This window comes from Ranitomeya imitator, chromosome 6 (assembly GCF_032444005.1).
Source record: "Ranitomeya imitator isolate aRanImi1 chromosome 6, aRanImi1.pri, whole genome shotgun sequence".
Taxonomy (NCBI): Eukaryota; Metazoa; Chordata; class Amphibia; order Anura; family Dendrobatidae; genus Ranitomeya; species Ranitomeya imitator.
In genome coordinates, this window is record NC_091287.1 from 46443995 (window position 1) to 46463050 (window position 19056).

The 19056-nt window shown below is 44.1% G+C and overlaps 1 protein-coding gene across 4 annotated transcripts in view; it reads right to left on the reverse strand.

The window, feature by feature from the left end:
* Positions 1–8365: 8365 nt before the first annotated feature.
* LOC138641858 (protein adenylyltransferase SelO-like) overlaps positions 8366–19056 on the reverse strand; it is a 31590-nt gene continuing 20899 nt past the window's right edge. For 2 of the 4 annotated variants that reach the window (XM_069729598.1, XM_069729599.1), the window contains exons 12-20: positions 14579–14662; positions 12873–13002; positions 12020–12064; positions 11863–11944; positions 11679–11771; positions 11052–11131; positions 10128–10171; positions 9792–9871; positions 8366–8837 (exon numbers count right to left, since the gene is read on the reverse strand). In XM_069729598.1, coding sequence (XP_069585699.1) covers positions 8715–8837; positions 9792–9871; positions 10128–10171; positions 11052–11131; positions 11679–11771; positions 11863–11944; positions 12020–12064; positions 12873–13002; positions 14579–14662 — 761 coding nt within the window. In that variant the 3' untranslated portion in view covers positions 8366–8714. The remainder of the gene's footprint in view (positions 8838–9791; positions 9872–10127; positions 10172–11051; positions 11132–11678; positions 11772–11862; positions 11945–12019; positions 12065–12872; positions 13003–14578; positions 14663–19056) is intronic. The other 2 variants (XM_069729600.1, XM_069729601.1) reach the window with 2 other exon arrangements.

The following is a 19056-nucleotide window of genomic DNA, read 5'->3' on the forward strand; positions in this document are numbered from 1 at the left end:
GTATATACCTGTATGTCATCTCCTCCTATATATAGTATGTACCTGTATGTCATCTCCTCCTTTATATAGTATATACCTGTATGTCATCTCCTTCTATATATAGTATATACCTGTATGTCATCTCCTCCTGTATATAGTATATACCTGTGTGTCATCTCCCCTGTATATTGTATATACCTGTATGTCATCTTCTATATATAGCATATACCTGTATGCCATCTCCTCCTGTATATAGTATATACCTGTAGGTAATCTGCTCCTGTATATAGTATATACCTGTGTGTCATCTCCTCCTGTATATAGTATATACCTGTATGTCATCTCCTCCTGTATATAGTATGTACCTGTATGTCATCTCCTACTCTATATAGTATATACCTGTGTCATCTCTCCTGTATATAGTATATATCTGTGTGTCATCTCCCCTGTATATAGTATATACCTGTGTGATCTCCTGTATTAGACCTCGTTCACACGTTATTTGCTCAGTATTTTTACCTCAGTATTTGTAAGATAAATTGGCAGCCTGATAAATCCCCAGCCAACAGGAAGCCCTCCCCCTGGCAGTATATATTAGCTCACACATACACATAATAGACAGGTCATGTGACTGACAGCTGCCGTATTTCCTATATGGTACATTTGTTGCTCTTGTAGTTTGTCTGCTTATTAATCAGATTTTTATTTTTGAAGGATAATACCAGACTTGTGTGTGTTTTAGGGCGAGTTTCGTTTGTCAAGTTGTGTGTGTTGAGTTGTGTGTGGCGACATGCATGTAGCGACTTTTGTGAGATGAGTTTTGTGTGGCAACATGCGTGTAGCAACTTTTTGTGTGTCGAGTTGCATGTGACAGGTTAGTGTAGCAAGTTGTGTGCAGCAAGTTTTGCGCATGGCGAGTTTTGCGCGTGGCGAGTTGTATGTGTGGTGCCTTTTGAGTATGTGCAAGTTTTGTGTGAGGCAACTTTTGCATGTGTTGCAAATTTTGTGCATGTGGCAAATTTTCCGCGTGTGCAAGGTTTGCGTGTGGCGAGTTTTCCATGAGGTGAGTTTTGCACTTGTGGCGAGTTTTGAGCGGCGACTTTTGTGTTTCGACTTTTATGTGGCGAGGTTGGTGTATGTGTGGTGAAATGTGTGCTGAGGGTGGTATATGTGTTCAAGCACGTGGTAGTGTGTGGCGCATTTTGTGTGTGTGTTCATATCCCCGTGTGTGGTGAGTATCCCATGTCGGGGCCCCACCTTAGCAACTGTACGGTATATACTCTTTGGCGCCATCGCTCTCATTCTTTAAGTCCCCCTTGTTCACATCTGGCAGCTGTCAATTCGCCTCCAACACTTTTCATTTCACTTTTTCCCCATTATGCAGATCGGGGCAAAATTTTTTGAATTGGAAAGCGCGGGGTTAAAATTTCACCTCACAACGTAGCCTATGACGCTCACAGGGTCCAGACGTGTGACTGTGCAAAATTTTGTTGCTGTAGCTGCGACGCCTCCAACACTTTTCCTTTCACTTTTTTCCCTATTATGTAGATAGGGGCAAAATTGTTTGGTGAATTGGAACGCGCGGGGTTAAAATTTCGCCTCACAATATAGCCTATGACGCTCTCGGGGTCCAGACGTGTGACTGTGCAAAATTTTGTGGCTGTAGCTGCGACGGTGCAGATGCCAATCCCGGACATACATACATACACACACACACACACACATACACACACACATTCATTCAGCTTTATATAGTAGATATAAAGCTGAATGTGTGTGTGTGTATGTGTGTATGTCCAGGATTGGCAACTGCACTGTCGCAGCTACAGCCACAAAATTTTGCACCGACACACGTCTGGACCCCGAGAGCGTCATAGGCTATGTTGTGAGGCGAAATTTTAACCCGCGCTTTCCAATTCACCAAACAATTTTGCCCCTATCTACACCATGTGGAAAAAGTGAAAGGAAAAGTGTTGGAGGCAAATTGACAGCTGCCAGATGTGAACAAGGGGGACTTAAAGAATGAAAGCGATGGCGCCAAAGAGTATATACCGTACAGTTGCTAAGGTGGGGCCCCGACATGGGATGCTCACCACACACAGGGATATCAACACACACACAAAATGCGCCACACACTGCCACGTGCTTGAACACATATACCACCCTCAGCACACATTTCACCACACATACACCAACCTCGCCACATAAAAGTCAAAACACAAAAGTCGCCACTCAAAACTCGCCACGCGCAAAACTCGCCATGCGCAAAACTTGCTGCACACAACTTGCTACACTAACCTGTCGCATGCAACTCGACACAAAAAGTTGCTACACGCATGTCGCCACACAAAACTTATCTCGCAAAAGTCGCTATATGCATGTCGCCACACGCAACTCAACACACACAACTTGACACATGAAACTCGCCCTAAAACACACACAAGTCTGGTATTAGCCTTCAAAAATAAAAATCTGATTAATAAGCAGACAAACAAGAGCAACAAATGTACCATATAGGAAATACGGCCGCTGTCAGTCACATGACCTGTCTATTATGTGTATGTGTGAGCTAATATATACTGCCAGGGGGGAGGGCGTCCTGTTGGCTGGAGATTTATCAGGCTGCCAATTTAGCTTACAAATACTGAGGTAAAAATACTGACCTGATATCGTGTGAACGAGGTCTAATACAGGAGGAGATGACATACAGGTACATACTATATACAGGAGATGACACAGAGATATATACTGCCTGTCATGGCTGCCGCGACCAATCAGCGACGGACACAGTCCGATTAGTCCCGCCCCTACTCCCCTGCAGTCACAGTGCCCGCGGCCCCCTCCATACTCCCCGCAGTCAGTGTCGCCGGCGCCCGCTCCATACTCCCCGCAGTCAGTGTCCCCGGCGCCCGCTCCATACTCCTACTCCCCGCAGTCAGTGTCCCCGGCGCCCGCTCCATACTCCCCGCATTCAGTGTCCCCTGCGCCCGCTCCATACTCCCCGCAGTCAGTGTCCCCGTCACCCGCTCCATACTCCCCGCATTCAGTGTCCCCTGCGCCCGCTCCATACTCCCCGCAGTCAGTGTCCCCGGCGCCCGCTCCATACTCCCCGCTCCATACTCCCTGCAGTCAGTGCTCGCTCCATAATCCCCTCCAGTCGCCACTCACACAGGGTTAATGCCAGCGGTAACGGACCACGTTATGCCGTAACAGGGATATGGTGCCCACACTGCTAAATACTGCGTGGGCAGTGTTATATACCTACGTGTCTGGGCAATATTCTATGTGGCTGGGCAATATACTACGTGGCTGTGCTGAAAACTACGTCGCTGGGCAATATACTACGTGGCTGGGCAATATACTACGTGACTGGGCAATATACTATGTGGCTGGGCAATATACTACGTGGCTGGGCAATATACTACGTGGCTCTGTGCTGAAAACTACGTCGCTGGGCAATATACTATGTCGTTGGGCAATATACTACATGACTGGGCAATATACTATGTGGCTGGGCAATATACTACGTCGCTGGGCAATATATGTGACTGGGCAATATACTATGTGACTGGGCAATATACTACATGACTGGGCAATATACTACGTGGCTGGGCAATATACTACGTGGCTGGGCAATATACTACTTGGCTGGGCAATATACTACGTGGCTCTGTGCTGAATACTATGTCGCTGGGCAATATACTACGTGACTGGGCAATATACTATGTGGCTGGGCAATATACTATGTGACTGGGCAATATACTACGTGGCTGAGCAATATACTACATGACTGGGCAATATACTACGTGACTGGGCAATATACTACGTGACTGGGCAATATACTACGTGACTGGGCAATATACTACATGACTGTGCAATATACTACGTGACTGGGCAATATACTACGTGACTGGGCAATATACTATGTGACTGGGCAATATACTACGTGGCTGGGCAATATACTACGTGGGCTGTGCAATATACTATGTGGGCTGTGCAATATACTACGTGGACATGCATATTCTAGAATACCCGATGTGTTAGAATCGGGCCACCATCTAGTATACTATATATAGGAGATGACATACAGGTATATACTATATACAGGGGAGATGACACACAGGTATATACTATATACAGGAGCAGATGACACACAGGTATATACTATATACAGGAGCAGATGACATACAGGTTTATACTATATATAGTTGATGACATACAGGTATATACTATATACAGGAGTAGATGACATACAGGTATATACTATATACAGGAGGAGATGACATACAGGTATATACTATATATAGGAGGAGATGACATACAGGTATATACTATATACAGGAGAAATGACACACAGGTATACACTATATACAGGAGCAGATGACATACAGGTATATACTATATATAGAGGAGATGACATACAGGTATATACTATATACAGGAGGAGATGATATACAGGTGTATACTATATACAGGAGGAGATGATGTACAGGTATATACTAGACACAGGAGGAGATGACATACAGGTATATACTATATACAGGGAAGATAACATACAGGTATATACTATATACAGGGGAGATGACATATAGGTATATACTGAGGGGAAAATGAGAGGTGCGAGGTGAACATGAGAGGAGTGAGGTGAAAATGAAAATTTGTGAGTGCAAAATGAGAGGAGTGAGGAGAAAATAGTGGAGTGATAGAAAAATGACAGGTGTGAGGTCAAAATGACAGGTGTTGGGGGGGAAATGAGAGGTGTGAGGGGGAAAATGAGAGGAGTGAGGGGGAAAATGAGAGATGTGAGGGGGAAAATGAGAGGCGTGATGGGAAAATGAGAGAAGTGAGGTGTTTTAACTAACCACAGTTAGTTACTATGCCCAGGCAACACCAGGCTCTTCAGCTAGTTATTAATATTTGCCAAATGACAGAATAATGAGAGAGAATGTTTTAAGGCACTTTTATTACTGCAAAGTCAAAAGTTTAGATACATTTCATCAGTATTTGGAACCATTGCCCTTAAACTGAATGACTTGAGTCAAACGTTTGGGATATCCTTCCACAAGCTTCTCACAATATTTGTGCAGAATTTGGGCCCATTCCTCCTGACAAAACTGGTGTAGCTGATCCAGGTTTGTAGGTCGCCTTGCTCGCACCGGCCTTTTCAGCTTAGCCCATACATTTTCAATTGGAATGAGATCAGGGCTTTGTGATGGCCACTCCAATACACTGATTTTGTTATCCTTAATCCACTTTGTTACCATTTTGGAAGTATGCTTCTGGTCATTGTTCATTTGGAAGATCCATTTCAGCCCAAGCTTTAACTTCATGGCTGATGTCTTGAGATGTTGCTTCAGTATTGCCACATAATCTTCTTTTCTCATAATGCCATCTATTTTGTGAAGTGCACCAGTCCCTACTGCAGCAAAATAGCCCCACATGATGCTGCCTCCACCGTGTTTCACAGTTGGGATGGTGTTCTTAGGCTTCCAAGCTGCTCCCTTTTTACTCCAAACGTAACGATGGTCTTTATGCCCAAAAAATTCCATTTTAGTTTCATCAGACCACAGGAGATGTCTCCAAAAATTAATGTCTTTGTTCCTGTGTGCATTTGCAAACATTAATCTGGCTTTTTTATGTTTCTTTTGGAGTAATGCCTTCTTCCTGGCAGAGTGGCCTTTCAGCCCATGTTGATACAGTAGTCGTTTCACTGTGTATATTGACACAATCTTACCAGCTTCCTCCATCATCCTTTGCTTTTGTCTTTGGGTTGATATGTACATGTTGGACCAAAACACGTTCATCTCTGGGACACAGAATCCATCTCCTTCCTGAGCAGTATGATGGCTGGACATTCCCATCTTGTTTGTACTTGAGTATGATTGTTTGTATAGATGAACGAGGCACCTTCAGGTATCTTGAAATTGTACCCAAGTATGAACCACACTTGTGCAAGTCCACAATTCTCTTCCTGATATCTGGGACGATTTCTTGACTTTCCCATGACGACTTTCCCATGATGTGACAGAAAGAAGCAGTGTGTTTCAGGTGTGCATTAAAATTAATTCAGATGTTGCCAAAAAAACCTATCAAAAGCTTCCAAACACATGACATCATCATATGGGCAATCCAAAATTGTTTAAAGGCATAGCAATCTTAGTGTATGTAAACTTTTGACTTTGCAGTAAGCAATAAAAATGACTTAAAACATTCTCTCTCTCTCTCATTATTCTGGCATGTGGCAAATATTAATAATTATGGTAATCCTAATTGGCCTAAAACGGAAAAGGTTTATTCTGATTTCATGTCAGATAATGAGAGAAACATGTATATACCGTATTTTTCGGATTATAAGAAGCACTTTTTCCCCCAAAAATTTTATAATGCATATATACATTACCAGTACCGTTGCTGCAGGCCACAGGCGGGGGGATGAGGGGGTGCCCGGCGGTGCTGCGAGTGCCCGACGGTACTGTATGGGGGTCTCCGGTGCTGCGGGGGGCTCTGCCGACATTTTGTGAAAGGCCAGAGCCCCCCGCAGTTTCATGGTTTCCTGTGCGGTGGGCTCCAGGAAAATTTTCCCAAAGACCCCCACAGCGGCACTGCTGGAGACCCCCGCAGCGGCACCTGAGACCCCCGCAGCGGAGCACCACACATCGGAACACCCCCTCCCTCATCCAAGCCTGCAGCATCACCCCACTCCTGCCTCCTCCAGCAGCGACCCCACTTCACCGCAGCCATCACCCCCGGTAAGCAATAAGACGCATGGATTATAAGAAGCACCACCATTTTATTTAAAAAAATATATATATTTTTCTCCTCAAAATTTGGGGTGCATCTTATAATCCGGAGCATCTTATAATCCGAAACATACGGTATGTCTTTTTATATAGTGTATGTAAACTTCTGGCTATAACTGTGTATAATCATGTTGTAAAAGTGAACAGAATTGTAATGCTACGCTTAATAGGAAACACTTAAAATTCCACAGACTCTCATAACTTAATGGAAAATGAGCTGCCAAATGTAAAATGAGCGTTCTCTGCGCACACAACCCTAGGTGAAGGCAATCTGTCCAGAAAAGATGCTGGCAAGCAATGCATTCGCTATGCTACCGCTACAGGCAGGAGAGGCTGGCGTCACCGACAATGACCACCTGCTCCAAATGAGCTCAGACCTAGTCAGGCAGCTGCGCTTGGCACATTATTAATGGCAGCAATTATAGATCAGTAGAATTTCCAATAAAAATAAAAATCTCCTGGGAAAGATGGGGAAAAAACTCATGGGCATTGCCCGAAATCAAATGAAAAGTGGCGATTAGCAGCAGATACAGTAACTGGTCCGCAAACCGAACACGAAGACTGGATGCATAAAGTCACATGCAGCATGAATTAGACATTGTACATGTTGTTACCATCTCAATATTACCAGTCACACCCAGGCGCACAAGGTGTTGGACAGCGTGCATTGGGTGGTCTAACCATGGCCATTCCTGAGCCCCATGCCTTACCCACACATTGCACCCATGGAGGGCTCTGCAGAAGAACTGTAGTGCGCCAGCCACTGAAATAATGGCCAACCATGTAATATATGGTTGGGTGAGGTCTAACTAGAGGGCTGCATTCATGGGGCAATGAGCGAACGACCCTCCTTCTGTTATTTTCAGGATGGGCATATGGTGGGGTGCTGTCTTATTGAGACTCCTTTTAGGCTAAGCTACACGCTGATTTTGGCTGCGACAGCCGTTGCGTGTCTGAAGTTCGCTCAGTGCCGCTGCTACATTGTGGCGCTATAGAAGTGAAAGGGGTCACATTGTGACATATGCATGAGCGCCGCCAGTAATTTGCAAAAAAGTCAGACTTTATTGAATTATATAGGACTTGCTTGCCATGGTTGCAGTAGTGTAGGTTTCACAATGCGACCCCATTCACTTCTATAGCGCCAAGATGGAACAGCGGCACTGAGCAAACTTCAAATTCACTGTGTCGATCTAGCATTAGGGCTCATTCTGACATCCAATTTTTTTTTTTCACGTACGAGAAACAAAGGCCGATTATTTTGAAGAACGCAGCACTCGTTCGTGAAAATCGGACATCTGAATGCTCCCTTAAGCTGCAAAAACACACTAATTGCTGGTCTGGAGCCAGTGGGCAGGGGCACACGGGACTCATCTGCGGCAAGCTGCCTGCACAGGCAAATCTGCAGGAAGGCATTTATCAAACACTTTATGCCATTTTTTTCTAGTCCGGAATAGTTGGTAATTTTGGAGCGTGCCTTAGATGCAATAAAATTTCCGACTTTTTACTAATTCCGCCACGAAAGGGCTGGTCAAGGAAGAAGAGCCACGGTTGCTCACATTGACCATAATCATAAATTATAGCACATATTTAAACTCATATCTTTTATTGGATTTTACTCATTTATTTCAGTGAATTGTTTCTGATCCGAGTGGGGTCCGTTTTGGTCCGTTGTGCTGGAGCCGGGGAATGTGCACAGGGCACCCTTGTATCCTCAAGTCCTATGTAAATATATTCCATTGGAAAGATATACAATAAATACATTTTCTTTTCTTTTAATACCTGCATGGACAGAGAGCGTCACTGCCTCCTCTGTACAGGCCGTGCACAGGACACAAGCGTGACACAACAAGGGGATTATTATTTATACCAATGGGACATTTATCATATAGACTAGATTTTTTATGGCCGATTCTTACATCCACAGGTCGGCCCGTATCAGGATGAGCAGCTGACTTTCAAATCTTTGGCCCATTCTGGAGTTTTTTGGGAGTATCCAGCCATTTCAGCCATTTGCTGTATTTCGAAAGGTCGTTTTAACACTTTGTGCAGTCGGTGAACCTGTGTCAGAGTCAATAGTTTGGTCAAACTTTATCCAAAGCAGATTTGCCCACATGAATTAAACTCATTCAGACAGATGTAAGCTTTAGATTTCTTTCTGGTGGGAATTTTCATAATTTTATCAATTTCTTCATATAAGACCCTTCTAAGATGTGGTTATTGCATGCTATATTCACATAGTATACAGAATGTAGCCTATACACTGGGGTTTATGTGCTCAGTATGCCCACACATTATTCTAGCAAACACATTCCAAAAATGTATAGCTGAAATATTAATTTTCACGTGAATTCTTATTTCTAGCAAATAGAGACACCAGTTCCAAAAATATGGCACCCCAGCCTGTGTATCTGTGCTCCAACAGGACAGAAAGGAAAGGGAAGAAAAGGAAGAATGACAGGAGTAACAGGAAGAAAGAAAAAATAAAGGAAGGAAGGAATAGAAAATAGAGAAAATGAGGAAAGAAAAAAGCAAGTACGAAGAACAGAAGCAGGAAAGGAAAAAAGGAAGAAATAAAGGGACAGAAACATAAAACAACAAAGAATAAAGAAGATAAAAATAAAAAGTGAGCAAGGAAAATGGAAAGAATAAAATGAGTGAAAGGAAGAAAAAAATGAAGGAATAATAAAAGAGAAAACGAGGGAAGAAAACAAGTAAGAAAAAGGTTGAAAAAAGGAAGAAAGAAATTAAGGAAGGGACCAAAAGGGGAAAAAAAGAAAGACAAAGGAAGGAAGAAAGAAAGGAGCAAAGAAAAAAAAAGAAGGAAGAAAAAAGGTAAGAAGAAAAAAGGAAGCAAGAAAAAAATGGAAGGAAAAAAAAGAATGAAGCAAAAAGGAAGGAGACACCAAATAAATGAAAATAAAAGAAAGTAAGGGACAGAAAAGGGAAAACTAAAGAGATAAAGGAAAGGAAAAACTAAAGGAAGAAAAAAAGAGAAAAAAATCTGAAACGAACCTCTGAGAAGTCATTGTTTTGTGCCTTGCGGACTGCAGACTCTGCCATCCAGTTCCGTAATATGTATCTGGGGTTTGTAGCTGGAAACAAATGATGCCTATTGTCAATGACAGCCCAGAGAAGAGCCATTGTATGGCCCATTAGTGAGACCCCGACGTCCGCTAGAACAGGGCGATCCCCACGTTCACCCCGCGGCCACGTGCCGTTCATGTGACTGTGATACTACATGCAGGCGGCAAGAACTGATTGAAAGGCGTTTCACAAGCGGTACAAAGGCAATGACAAGACGTGGTCAAATAGAAACCACTGTTCCACCAGGTCACTCACAGATCTTACTTTTCATCCGTTGTCTTCTTTTAGAGTCCGAGTCATCAGGATAACTAAGTAATTGAGAAAAAACAACAGTAAACAATAGGAAGAATTCATTATATGCTGCAGACTGAGGGATCATTGACGAGAGACATTTTAAAGGGGTTTTCCGAAATTGGAAAAAATTGGGTAAAATAAAGAAATGCTATAAAATAACAAAAGAACCAATACTAAACAGAAACATAAAATCTTTAGTGGCCCCACTTCTTTATGGTCTTTGTGTGCCTTCCCATACATGGTTGAGGGTGTGGCCTATTTGGTGGGCGGAGTCTATTCTGTAGCACTGGGCAGACATGATTCCCCTGGAGTCTGTGCACTTACAGTAGCAGCTTCCATGTCCTCATCTTTCATGCTCCTGTATATTTTCTCGGATTGTACCATGAATATAAAAATATACACATCTTCCGAGAACCCTTGTGTTATCTTACCGGATCTGTATAAGACCCCAGCTCCGTGTAATAGATGGCGTGTATTGCTGATCCCTGCGGCTACTGGAGGCGAAGCATCTGGAAATGCTCGAGTCCCGGCCCCGTCACAAGCCATTAACGTAATAACAATGCAGATGTTGGGATTTTGTGCACATGTGAGTGGTTCACTGACTGGCTGCAGGGACGTCATCACTGCAGCTAAATAATGGAGACCAGTACAATGATGGAGACAGTGCGCTGGACGCTAGGAGGATAAGTGCAGTCTGATTTCTTTCACGAACAAAAAGACTTGCATTGCTGATTTTGATCTGACGCACAGATCATATTCGGACATGTCTCCGATATTTTAAGCAGACCATTCGATCCAAGGAGAAAAAAAAAAATCGGATAGCACTTGTACGATAAAAACGGACGTCTGAATGAGGCCTAAAAGTGTAAATATTCAGATTTTTATACTTTTTACCTTTTTAGTCTCTGTGAGTATGCAGTGACCCATGCTGCGAATTCCACGTGTTGGCTGATGTCATGAAGTGCCCAGTATTCCTGCAACAAGAAGCAAAAACATAAAAACAAAAAGATGGCGAGATGAAAAAAAACACATTTTAAATCAATTTTCAATAAAACTATATTAAAGAAGTTTTGGGAGACTAAAGAGATTATCCAGATTAGAAAACCCATTGTCCCGTGCCTTATTAGCGATTTAACGGAGCAGGTTCCAGGATCCTCATCTTTTTCCCAGATTGGGAAGTGGCCATAAAACACAACACTTGCCGCCAGGTTTTCTCCGCAGGGCAGCACTTTGTGATCAGATTATTGTCAGAAGACCCTTCTAATACAACTTAGTTACATATTAATAGTCATCAATATTAGGTCGGTGGGCATCCGATTCCAGAGAACCTCACTGATCCGGAGAATGACAGGGGTGCAGTTGTAGCCACAACTTGGTACTGTTTGGTACGGCTTTTCTTAGTACTGTGTCTATGTAATCCTTGAAGGTGCCCTTTTAATGTACTGACCCGCAGCTAAATCCAATAATAAGGATAGTTCATCAGTATCTATGTCCCAAAAAACCCTTTAACTATACCGATACCTCCGGGATAGTGGTATTCCATAGCTGGTAGTCTGTTATCTCACTCAGTTGGCGAAATGACATTGTAAAATCAGCCTTTGTGTCTTCCATCATCTATAGGATAAAAATACATAAATATATTTAATCTAATACGTGATCCAATCTGAATAGCCAATTTACCCATTATGTGCCAAGTATCACGTACGGTAAGAAAAGTCACAATCAAGGTCAAGTCTTCTTCCTTTGCACCCACAAATCCCAGTTTGGCCCTAAAAAGCTCTGTGAATCTGTAATCAAGGAGAAGAACATGAGATGGGTTTGTATGGGAACATAATGAGTTAATATTCCGAATTATGACAAACCTCTGGTAATACAGGTCCGGGAACCCTGCAAGAATTGTGGAGGCTCTGAAATGAAAGTGTAACGGTCAGTAAGTCGGCAGTGATGTAAGTGTTTACTGTTTTGTCACCATTTTACTGCACCAATGAGGGTAAAATACATCATAAATAAATCATACCGTTTTGTGCATGCAGCTCTGATGCAGACTAATGTGTCTCCATGGTTACAGACTACAACCAAACCTTTAGGACTGATTATCACATTGTTAGGATATCTGATTAGCAGGTGGTCTGACCATTATGACCCTCGTAGATATGTACAGTAAGTAGCGGTCAGGGTGGGCAGCAGACAAAATGAGAGGAGCTCAAAAAGGGATCCAGATATATCGGAATCATTTTCAGACCATCAGGAACCAAATAAGCCCAGGACCGTGGGTCCATATAAAGGCTTGAGCAGCCGGGCGTCATTTATAGTGCGGAGTCTCCTAACCCAGCATGGCGTACAACAGCCTGGATGGAGCGTGCCGCACACCACTGCTGGTAATCTGCTGCACCATGACAATGACCATTATAATACAAGGGCACCAATGGATCATGTCTCATACGCACACCTTGGGATGGCACCTATACAAGTTAACCGGCATTTAGCATCACGTGCTCGCTATGCCTCCAGCAGGCTGCCATGTCGCTCTTTAAAAAACGGGTCGGTCTTCATTTACAAAAATTACCACCTAATTCCATCAGTCATCGGTCGTAGGATCAACATGATCAAAGGAGGGCGACAGGACGTTCACACCCGTCAGCAGCAGTCCAGTATGGATGCATCCTGGGGGGGAGACTGGATTGGGGGGTTCTGACACAGGGGGGAATTACTCACATGTGTTTTTGTCTGGTGTCCATCATGGGGCCTAAAGCAACAAGCAGCTTGTTCAGATTAAACATTCCAGCGTTGGCCTGGTTCCCAATCCCGTACCTCCCTTCATCGTCAGATGTGTTTGGAACGTAATCTATTTAAAGAAAACAAAGCGCAAATTACCAAGGTACTAAAAAAAAAAAAGTTACTTAAAATAAATAATAATTGCAACCATTTCAACAATGGACATTATTTCAGACTCGGTAACTGCATGAGAAACTTAGAAGGAACTGAAGTCTCCCGGTCTCCAGCGCTGCGAGCTATAGGGTATTTATTTTCGCAGGAGAGGCTACAGCTTTCCAGATGCTCTGCACCGTCCTCCTCCTCGCAGACACGAACGGTAACGTAAATGATTGTTAGTGGTACATAATAAACGTTCCCTGTTATGCTAACCAGAGTAATCTGTGTAAGTCGTGGCAGGCACATAATGCTCATCTATCATCTGGAACATTTATTTTCTTTGTAAAATATGCTAAATCCTTCTGTGCTGGGGGGCAAGGTACCCAGCGCGCGTTTCTGATCTGCACAGAAGGGACTACTGCAAATAAGACGAAGGGTGAACCGTTGTGTATTATGAAGTATACAATAAATTAAGTTACAGTATGGTATGCCATTTCTTTGTAATTGTCGGGGGTCCGACATATGAGACCCCCAAAATAATATTGAGAAGGACAGGACAGTAACGATAAACCAGTGTTGAGTTGCTTTATTCTCAGGCTTGGCGAGGGTAACCATACTACTCTGATCAGCAAGTTTTGTTGGTTCCATCTTAGGTCCAGCACTGTGCAATTAAGCCTGGGGCTACAAGGTGGCTTTGACACCTGTCGAGCGGTCCAAAATTTGCATGGTGCCGTTGCTGGACCGCAGCGCAATACAGGTCAATGGGGGCACATTGCTAGACCGAGGGTACTGCATCTGCCGCAAGCAAGGTTCAAAAAGTTAAACCTCATCATATTTTTTTGCAACTTGCTCTCAGGGCCAGGGAACATTCAGACATCGTACAAATCAGTCCAAGATCAGACCGCAGGTCTCCTAACCAGAGAATAACAGCTTCATAAATGGCCATGAAGCTGTCACATTCGGGTCAGGAGACCCACGGTCCACCCAGGTATTGCGGTACAATCTCAGACCGATTTCTATGGATGCCCAAATGAACCTGTATGAAGAGACTCCATATTGCGCTGCATTGTAGCAGAAACACCTGGAGAACTTTGGTTGATGTCATGGCCAAAGTCGCTGTGTAGTCCCAGCTTTAGACATCTGTTCATTCCCTGACCAGCTCAATAGGGCAGATTCACTGTTCTCAGTTCACCTCAACTTTGGCGTACAATAACCTAGATTTTGGTGCATCTAATTTTAGACCCATTTATAACGGGTCTTAAACACAATTCACTGCTCACTGGAAAAGTGGGCCTGACTTGGTTGAAAAGGAGAGGCTTAAAATGCAACTCCATGGAACAAAAAGGCCCAAAAATGTAGGTGTGAAAAGGGTGAGCCATCCAAAAGGTGATATAAAGTTAGACAAAGGCATCAAAGGAGGCACATTTTAAGTCTGTCTAGTCTAAGCATTGCACAGGATTAGTAAATCTGCCCCTGCTCCTAGGCATACACAATACATCCTTCCACAACGAAGAAAAGAGGATCAGTATATGTGGGCAGTGGAGACTCACCAGGATTATAACGTTCCATGAAACCAAAAGGGCCATAATCAATAGTGATCGACAGGAGGCTGAAGTTATCAGTATTGCACACACCTGCAATGAGAAAATGGTAAACTTCAGGTACTGACATTATAAATGTCCAGTGTCTTAAAATTGGGTAGGTATTAGAGTCGATCCGCAGGACCCAGTCCATCAGACACATCAGTAATCTGTGACAACGGTAGCTGGAGAACCGTCTCTTACCTGACAACGGAAGTGGGAGAACCGCCTCTTACCTGACAACGGTAGCGGGAGAACCGCCTCTTACCCGATGGCAGGAGCAGGAGAACCGCCTCTTACCTGACAACGGTAGCGAGAGAACCGCCTCTTACCTGACAACGGAAGTGGGAGAGCCGCCTCTTACCTGACAATGGTAGCGGGAGAACCACCTCTTACCTGACAACGGTATCGGGAGAACCGCCTCTTACCTGACAACGGTAGCAGGAGAGCCGCCTCTTACCCGACGGCAGAAGCAGGAGAACCGCCTCTTATCCGACGGCAGAAGCAGGAGAACCGCCTCTTACCTGACAATGGTAGCGGGAGAACCGCCTCTTACCTGACAATGGTAGCGGGAGAACCGCCTCTTACCCGACAGCAGAAGCAGGAGAACCGCCTCTTACCTGAGAACGGTAGCGGGAGAACCACCCCTTACCCAATGGCAGAAGCAGGAGAACCGCCTCTTACCCGACGGCAGAAGCAGGAGAACCGCCTCTTACCCGACGGCAGAAGCAGGAGAACCGCCTCTTACCCGATGGCAGGAGGGGGAGAACCGCCTCTTACCTGACAGCATCCCCGGCTCTTCTTTTTATTAGAGACCACAGATTACTGGAGTGGCCAATGGACTGGGTCCTGTGAATCAATTTGCACCAACTTTACTGGGTAATTATCATAGATGATACAAAGGCTTGTGACTCACTAAGCGGTCACGTTCACATGTTCAGTATTTGGTCAGTATGTTACACCAGTATTTGTAAGCCAAAACCAAGAGGGGTTCAAAAAGGCAGAAGTGGTGATGTTTCTATTATACTTTTTCTCCACTTGCTCCACTCTCGACTTTGGCTTAGAAATACTGTTGTAAAATACTGACCAAATACTGAGCGTGTGAACGTGGCCAAGACCCCAATACACATTATAATAAAGTTGGCCAAATCCACTAATATTGGCGGGATCCACCAACAGTCTAATATGAATGTGGATGTCCATCCGACAGATGATACCAGGGGAAGGAAAGATCTGGCACATCGAATTTTCGACATCCCATCCTTTTATTGTCCGGAAGATAAGCCGCTGCCAGGGTCCTTTGGCAGTGGCTCTCTCATACAGAACACAGGAAAGTCCGGCTGAGAGTTCTTGTGTATGAGGTAGATTTTCTCTCAAAATTTTGCGCCTGCGCAATGATCATCATTTACTAGCGGATGCGCAATGGGACACAATCCTGGTTTCCGCAAAACTACTTTGCACGTTGGTGGCTTATAGAAATGTGGGAATGCACAAGCAAGAGGCGAGAATATAAAGATGTCAGTCATAAGGATGGCGGCGTGATAGAGGCTGAGAAAAAGACCTTGAAAATGTGGACAACTTATGGTACATTTGTGCCAAAATTCAGGTTCCCTTTAAGCCGAAACGTGTCTTGGGGGTAATGCAACACCAGGGTCTTGGGTGTAAATTTTGCTGGTTTGTATGTTCTCCCTATTCAATACTTCCTATGATTACGGCCCCTGCGTATTTAAGTCTTTGTAAATCGCTGTAGAATATATTGGCGCTATAGAAGCAAAAAGAAGGAAATAAATAATTTGTAATGATTGCACGCTCTGCTGTGTCTATAGAAATGTGTGACAAGCACTAAAGCTACAGGAAAGCAGAGATAAGGATTTGGAAGGAAGGTCACAGTGTCTCACATCCATACTGAGCGCAGGACAAGATAACACCGATCAGACGCACTGTGATGGGGAGAGCTTCAGAGCAGCAATCACAGGCAGGTTACATCAGCTGGAGAAATGAAGAGACATGGAAGCCCCGGCAATCCGTCTCTGGGATCGCTCAGCCCGATTCCTCTACAGCACGTGGTTCCCGTATGAGGAGTATACACATTAGTAAATTTATGATATGTGTTGGCCATGAAGAATAGAACACCCTCTGTATAAAGCATTGTGGCTTTTTTCTATCATCTTCAATGTAAAACGTAAAAACTTACACCATGCCAGAAAATATTATGGAGTAAAATTCTTTTAAAAAGGAATGTATCAGCGACATTCACATTATCAAAAACGATTATTTACATTCTTATCATAGAAATGAGGCCAAGTATCTGTGCAGTGCACCATTTATTGCCTTGGCTGTGCAGCGGCCGCGCACACCCAGCAGCATACTCTTACTGCCTCCGTTTGGCGTTTTCTATATCTGTAGGTTATTTCTTCTATTTTGTGCAGATGGCTATGACAGCAGACATCTTTCCTGAACTCATGGTCTCCTCTGATAACATTCACAAGTACCTTAGCAAACTCAACTTAACCCCTTCCCACCTGAGCCAATCTTTGCATTTTTTCCCTTGCTTCAAAATCCATAATTGTTTTTTTTTTTACTTTTCCATCAACGCAGATTTACAAGTGTTTTTTTTCTTATTGAGAGGCAACTTTTAATTTTGAATTACATCACTCACTTTATCATACAATGTACTGAAAAATGGGAGTGAAATGGTGAAGTCGCCATTGTTTTTTGAGTTTCATATTTACCGTATATCATTCAATGTGCATTAAAACGGATCTGACATGATTCTTCAGGTTAGTACCATTACAGAGACACCAAATTTGTATAGCGCTACATCTCTACCCAAACCTCGTCCGGCAACTTCTGTTTTCCAGGCACCGCGTTATTCATCTCGCGATAGGCGCTGGTGATAGAGGTGATGTTGTGGCCAAAATCGCTGAACAGCGCAGGGTCAGTACAAATAGGTATATTTGTGAGGCAGGGACCAAGAAGTTGCCATTTATTACTTGGTTTACACCTGGTGCCTCTCCTGATCTTCATTCTGACTCGGCCTCAGTCTTGCTCCTCTGGCCAGCAGCCACTCTGTGAACCCAACCCAGTGGACCCCGCAGTAAGTCAAGATCCCGATATAGAAGTTGAATTGTAAAGGCCATGACCTCTCACAATCTTTTCTGGTCCTGATCAAAACATGGCTGATGCCCGCTGTTACAGCTTCCCCTGCTGCTCTGTGTTATGGTGGCCTTCAATTCACCCACATTACTCGACCTGGCAATAGACATGATGGTGGAGTGGGTCTTTCCCTTTATAAAAACTGCACCTTCAACCCCATCCCACCTCTACCCTCCCTCATCCTCCCTACTTTTGAAGTGCATTTAGTCCGCATCTACACTCTCTCTAACCTACAAGTGGCCGTCATATACCAACCCTTGGGCCCAGACGCTGCCTTCATTGACCACTTCTCCATCTGGTTCTACACTTTCTCTCTGACGACATTCTCACCATTATCATGCATGCCTTCAACATCCTCACTGACACACGCAAGTCGGCAGCCTCCATACTCCTGTTGCTCGCTTCATCCTTTGGTCTTACTCAGTGGTCCTCTACAGTCACCAACACAGACAGACATACATTAGACCTTATCTTCACCTACTTCTACTCCCTATCTAACTTCATAACCTCATCTCTCCCTCTATCTGACCACCATCTACTCACTTGCTCACCCCAGTCCTCCTCACATGCCCTCATGTACAGCAACTAAAACATCCCGGCATAAACATTGCACATTTAGACATCCACACATCCCCTGACTCTATCCTACTGCTGTCCTCCATATCTTCACTCCACGAAACAGACAGTGCCTCCGTTTTCTACAATGTAACACTCGCATCAGCCATTAACTTGGTCGCCCCTCTCATGCATGGCAGAGTGTGATGAATCAATAGACAACCCTGGCACAACAACCTCACTAAAAAAGCATCCATGGTTAAGGAGCATCGACGGAAGAAAACACACACACTCTAGAAGACTTCACCGCTTTCAAAAAATCAACTTTCAAATTCAAGTCAGCCCCCAGCTCTGCTAAACAGGCCTACTTCACAACCCTCATATCCACTTTATCCCGTAACTCCAAATACTTATTCAACACTTTTAACACTCTCCTCCACCCATCACTGACCCCTCTGCCCATCACTACCCCCTCCAACCTCACTCATCTCTGCAGGAGACTTTGATGCACATTTCAAAAATAAGATCAACCAAACAAGACAAGTCTTTACTGAATATTTACTACAACCCCTAAGCATAACTTACCACTGCCTCTTCCCCATAAGCGCTCATCTCCTCTCCAAATTGTACCACACCGCTTGTGCGCTGGACCCAATCCCATCCCACCTCCTCCCCGACCTCACCACCAAACTTATCCCGGCCCTAACCCATCTCTTTAACCTATTGCTAACTTCTGG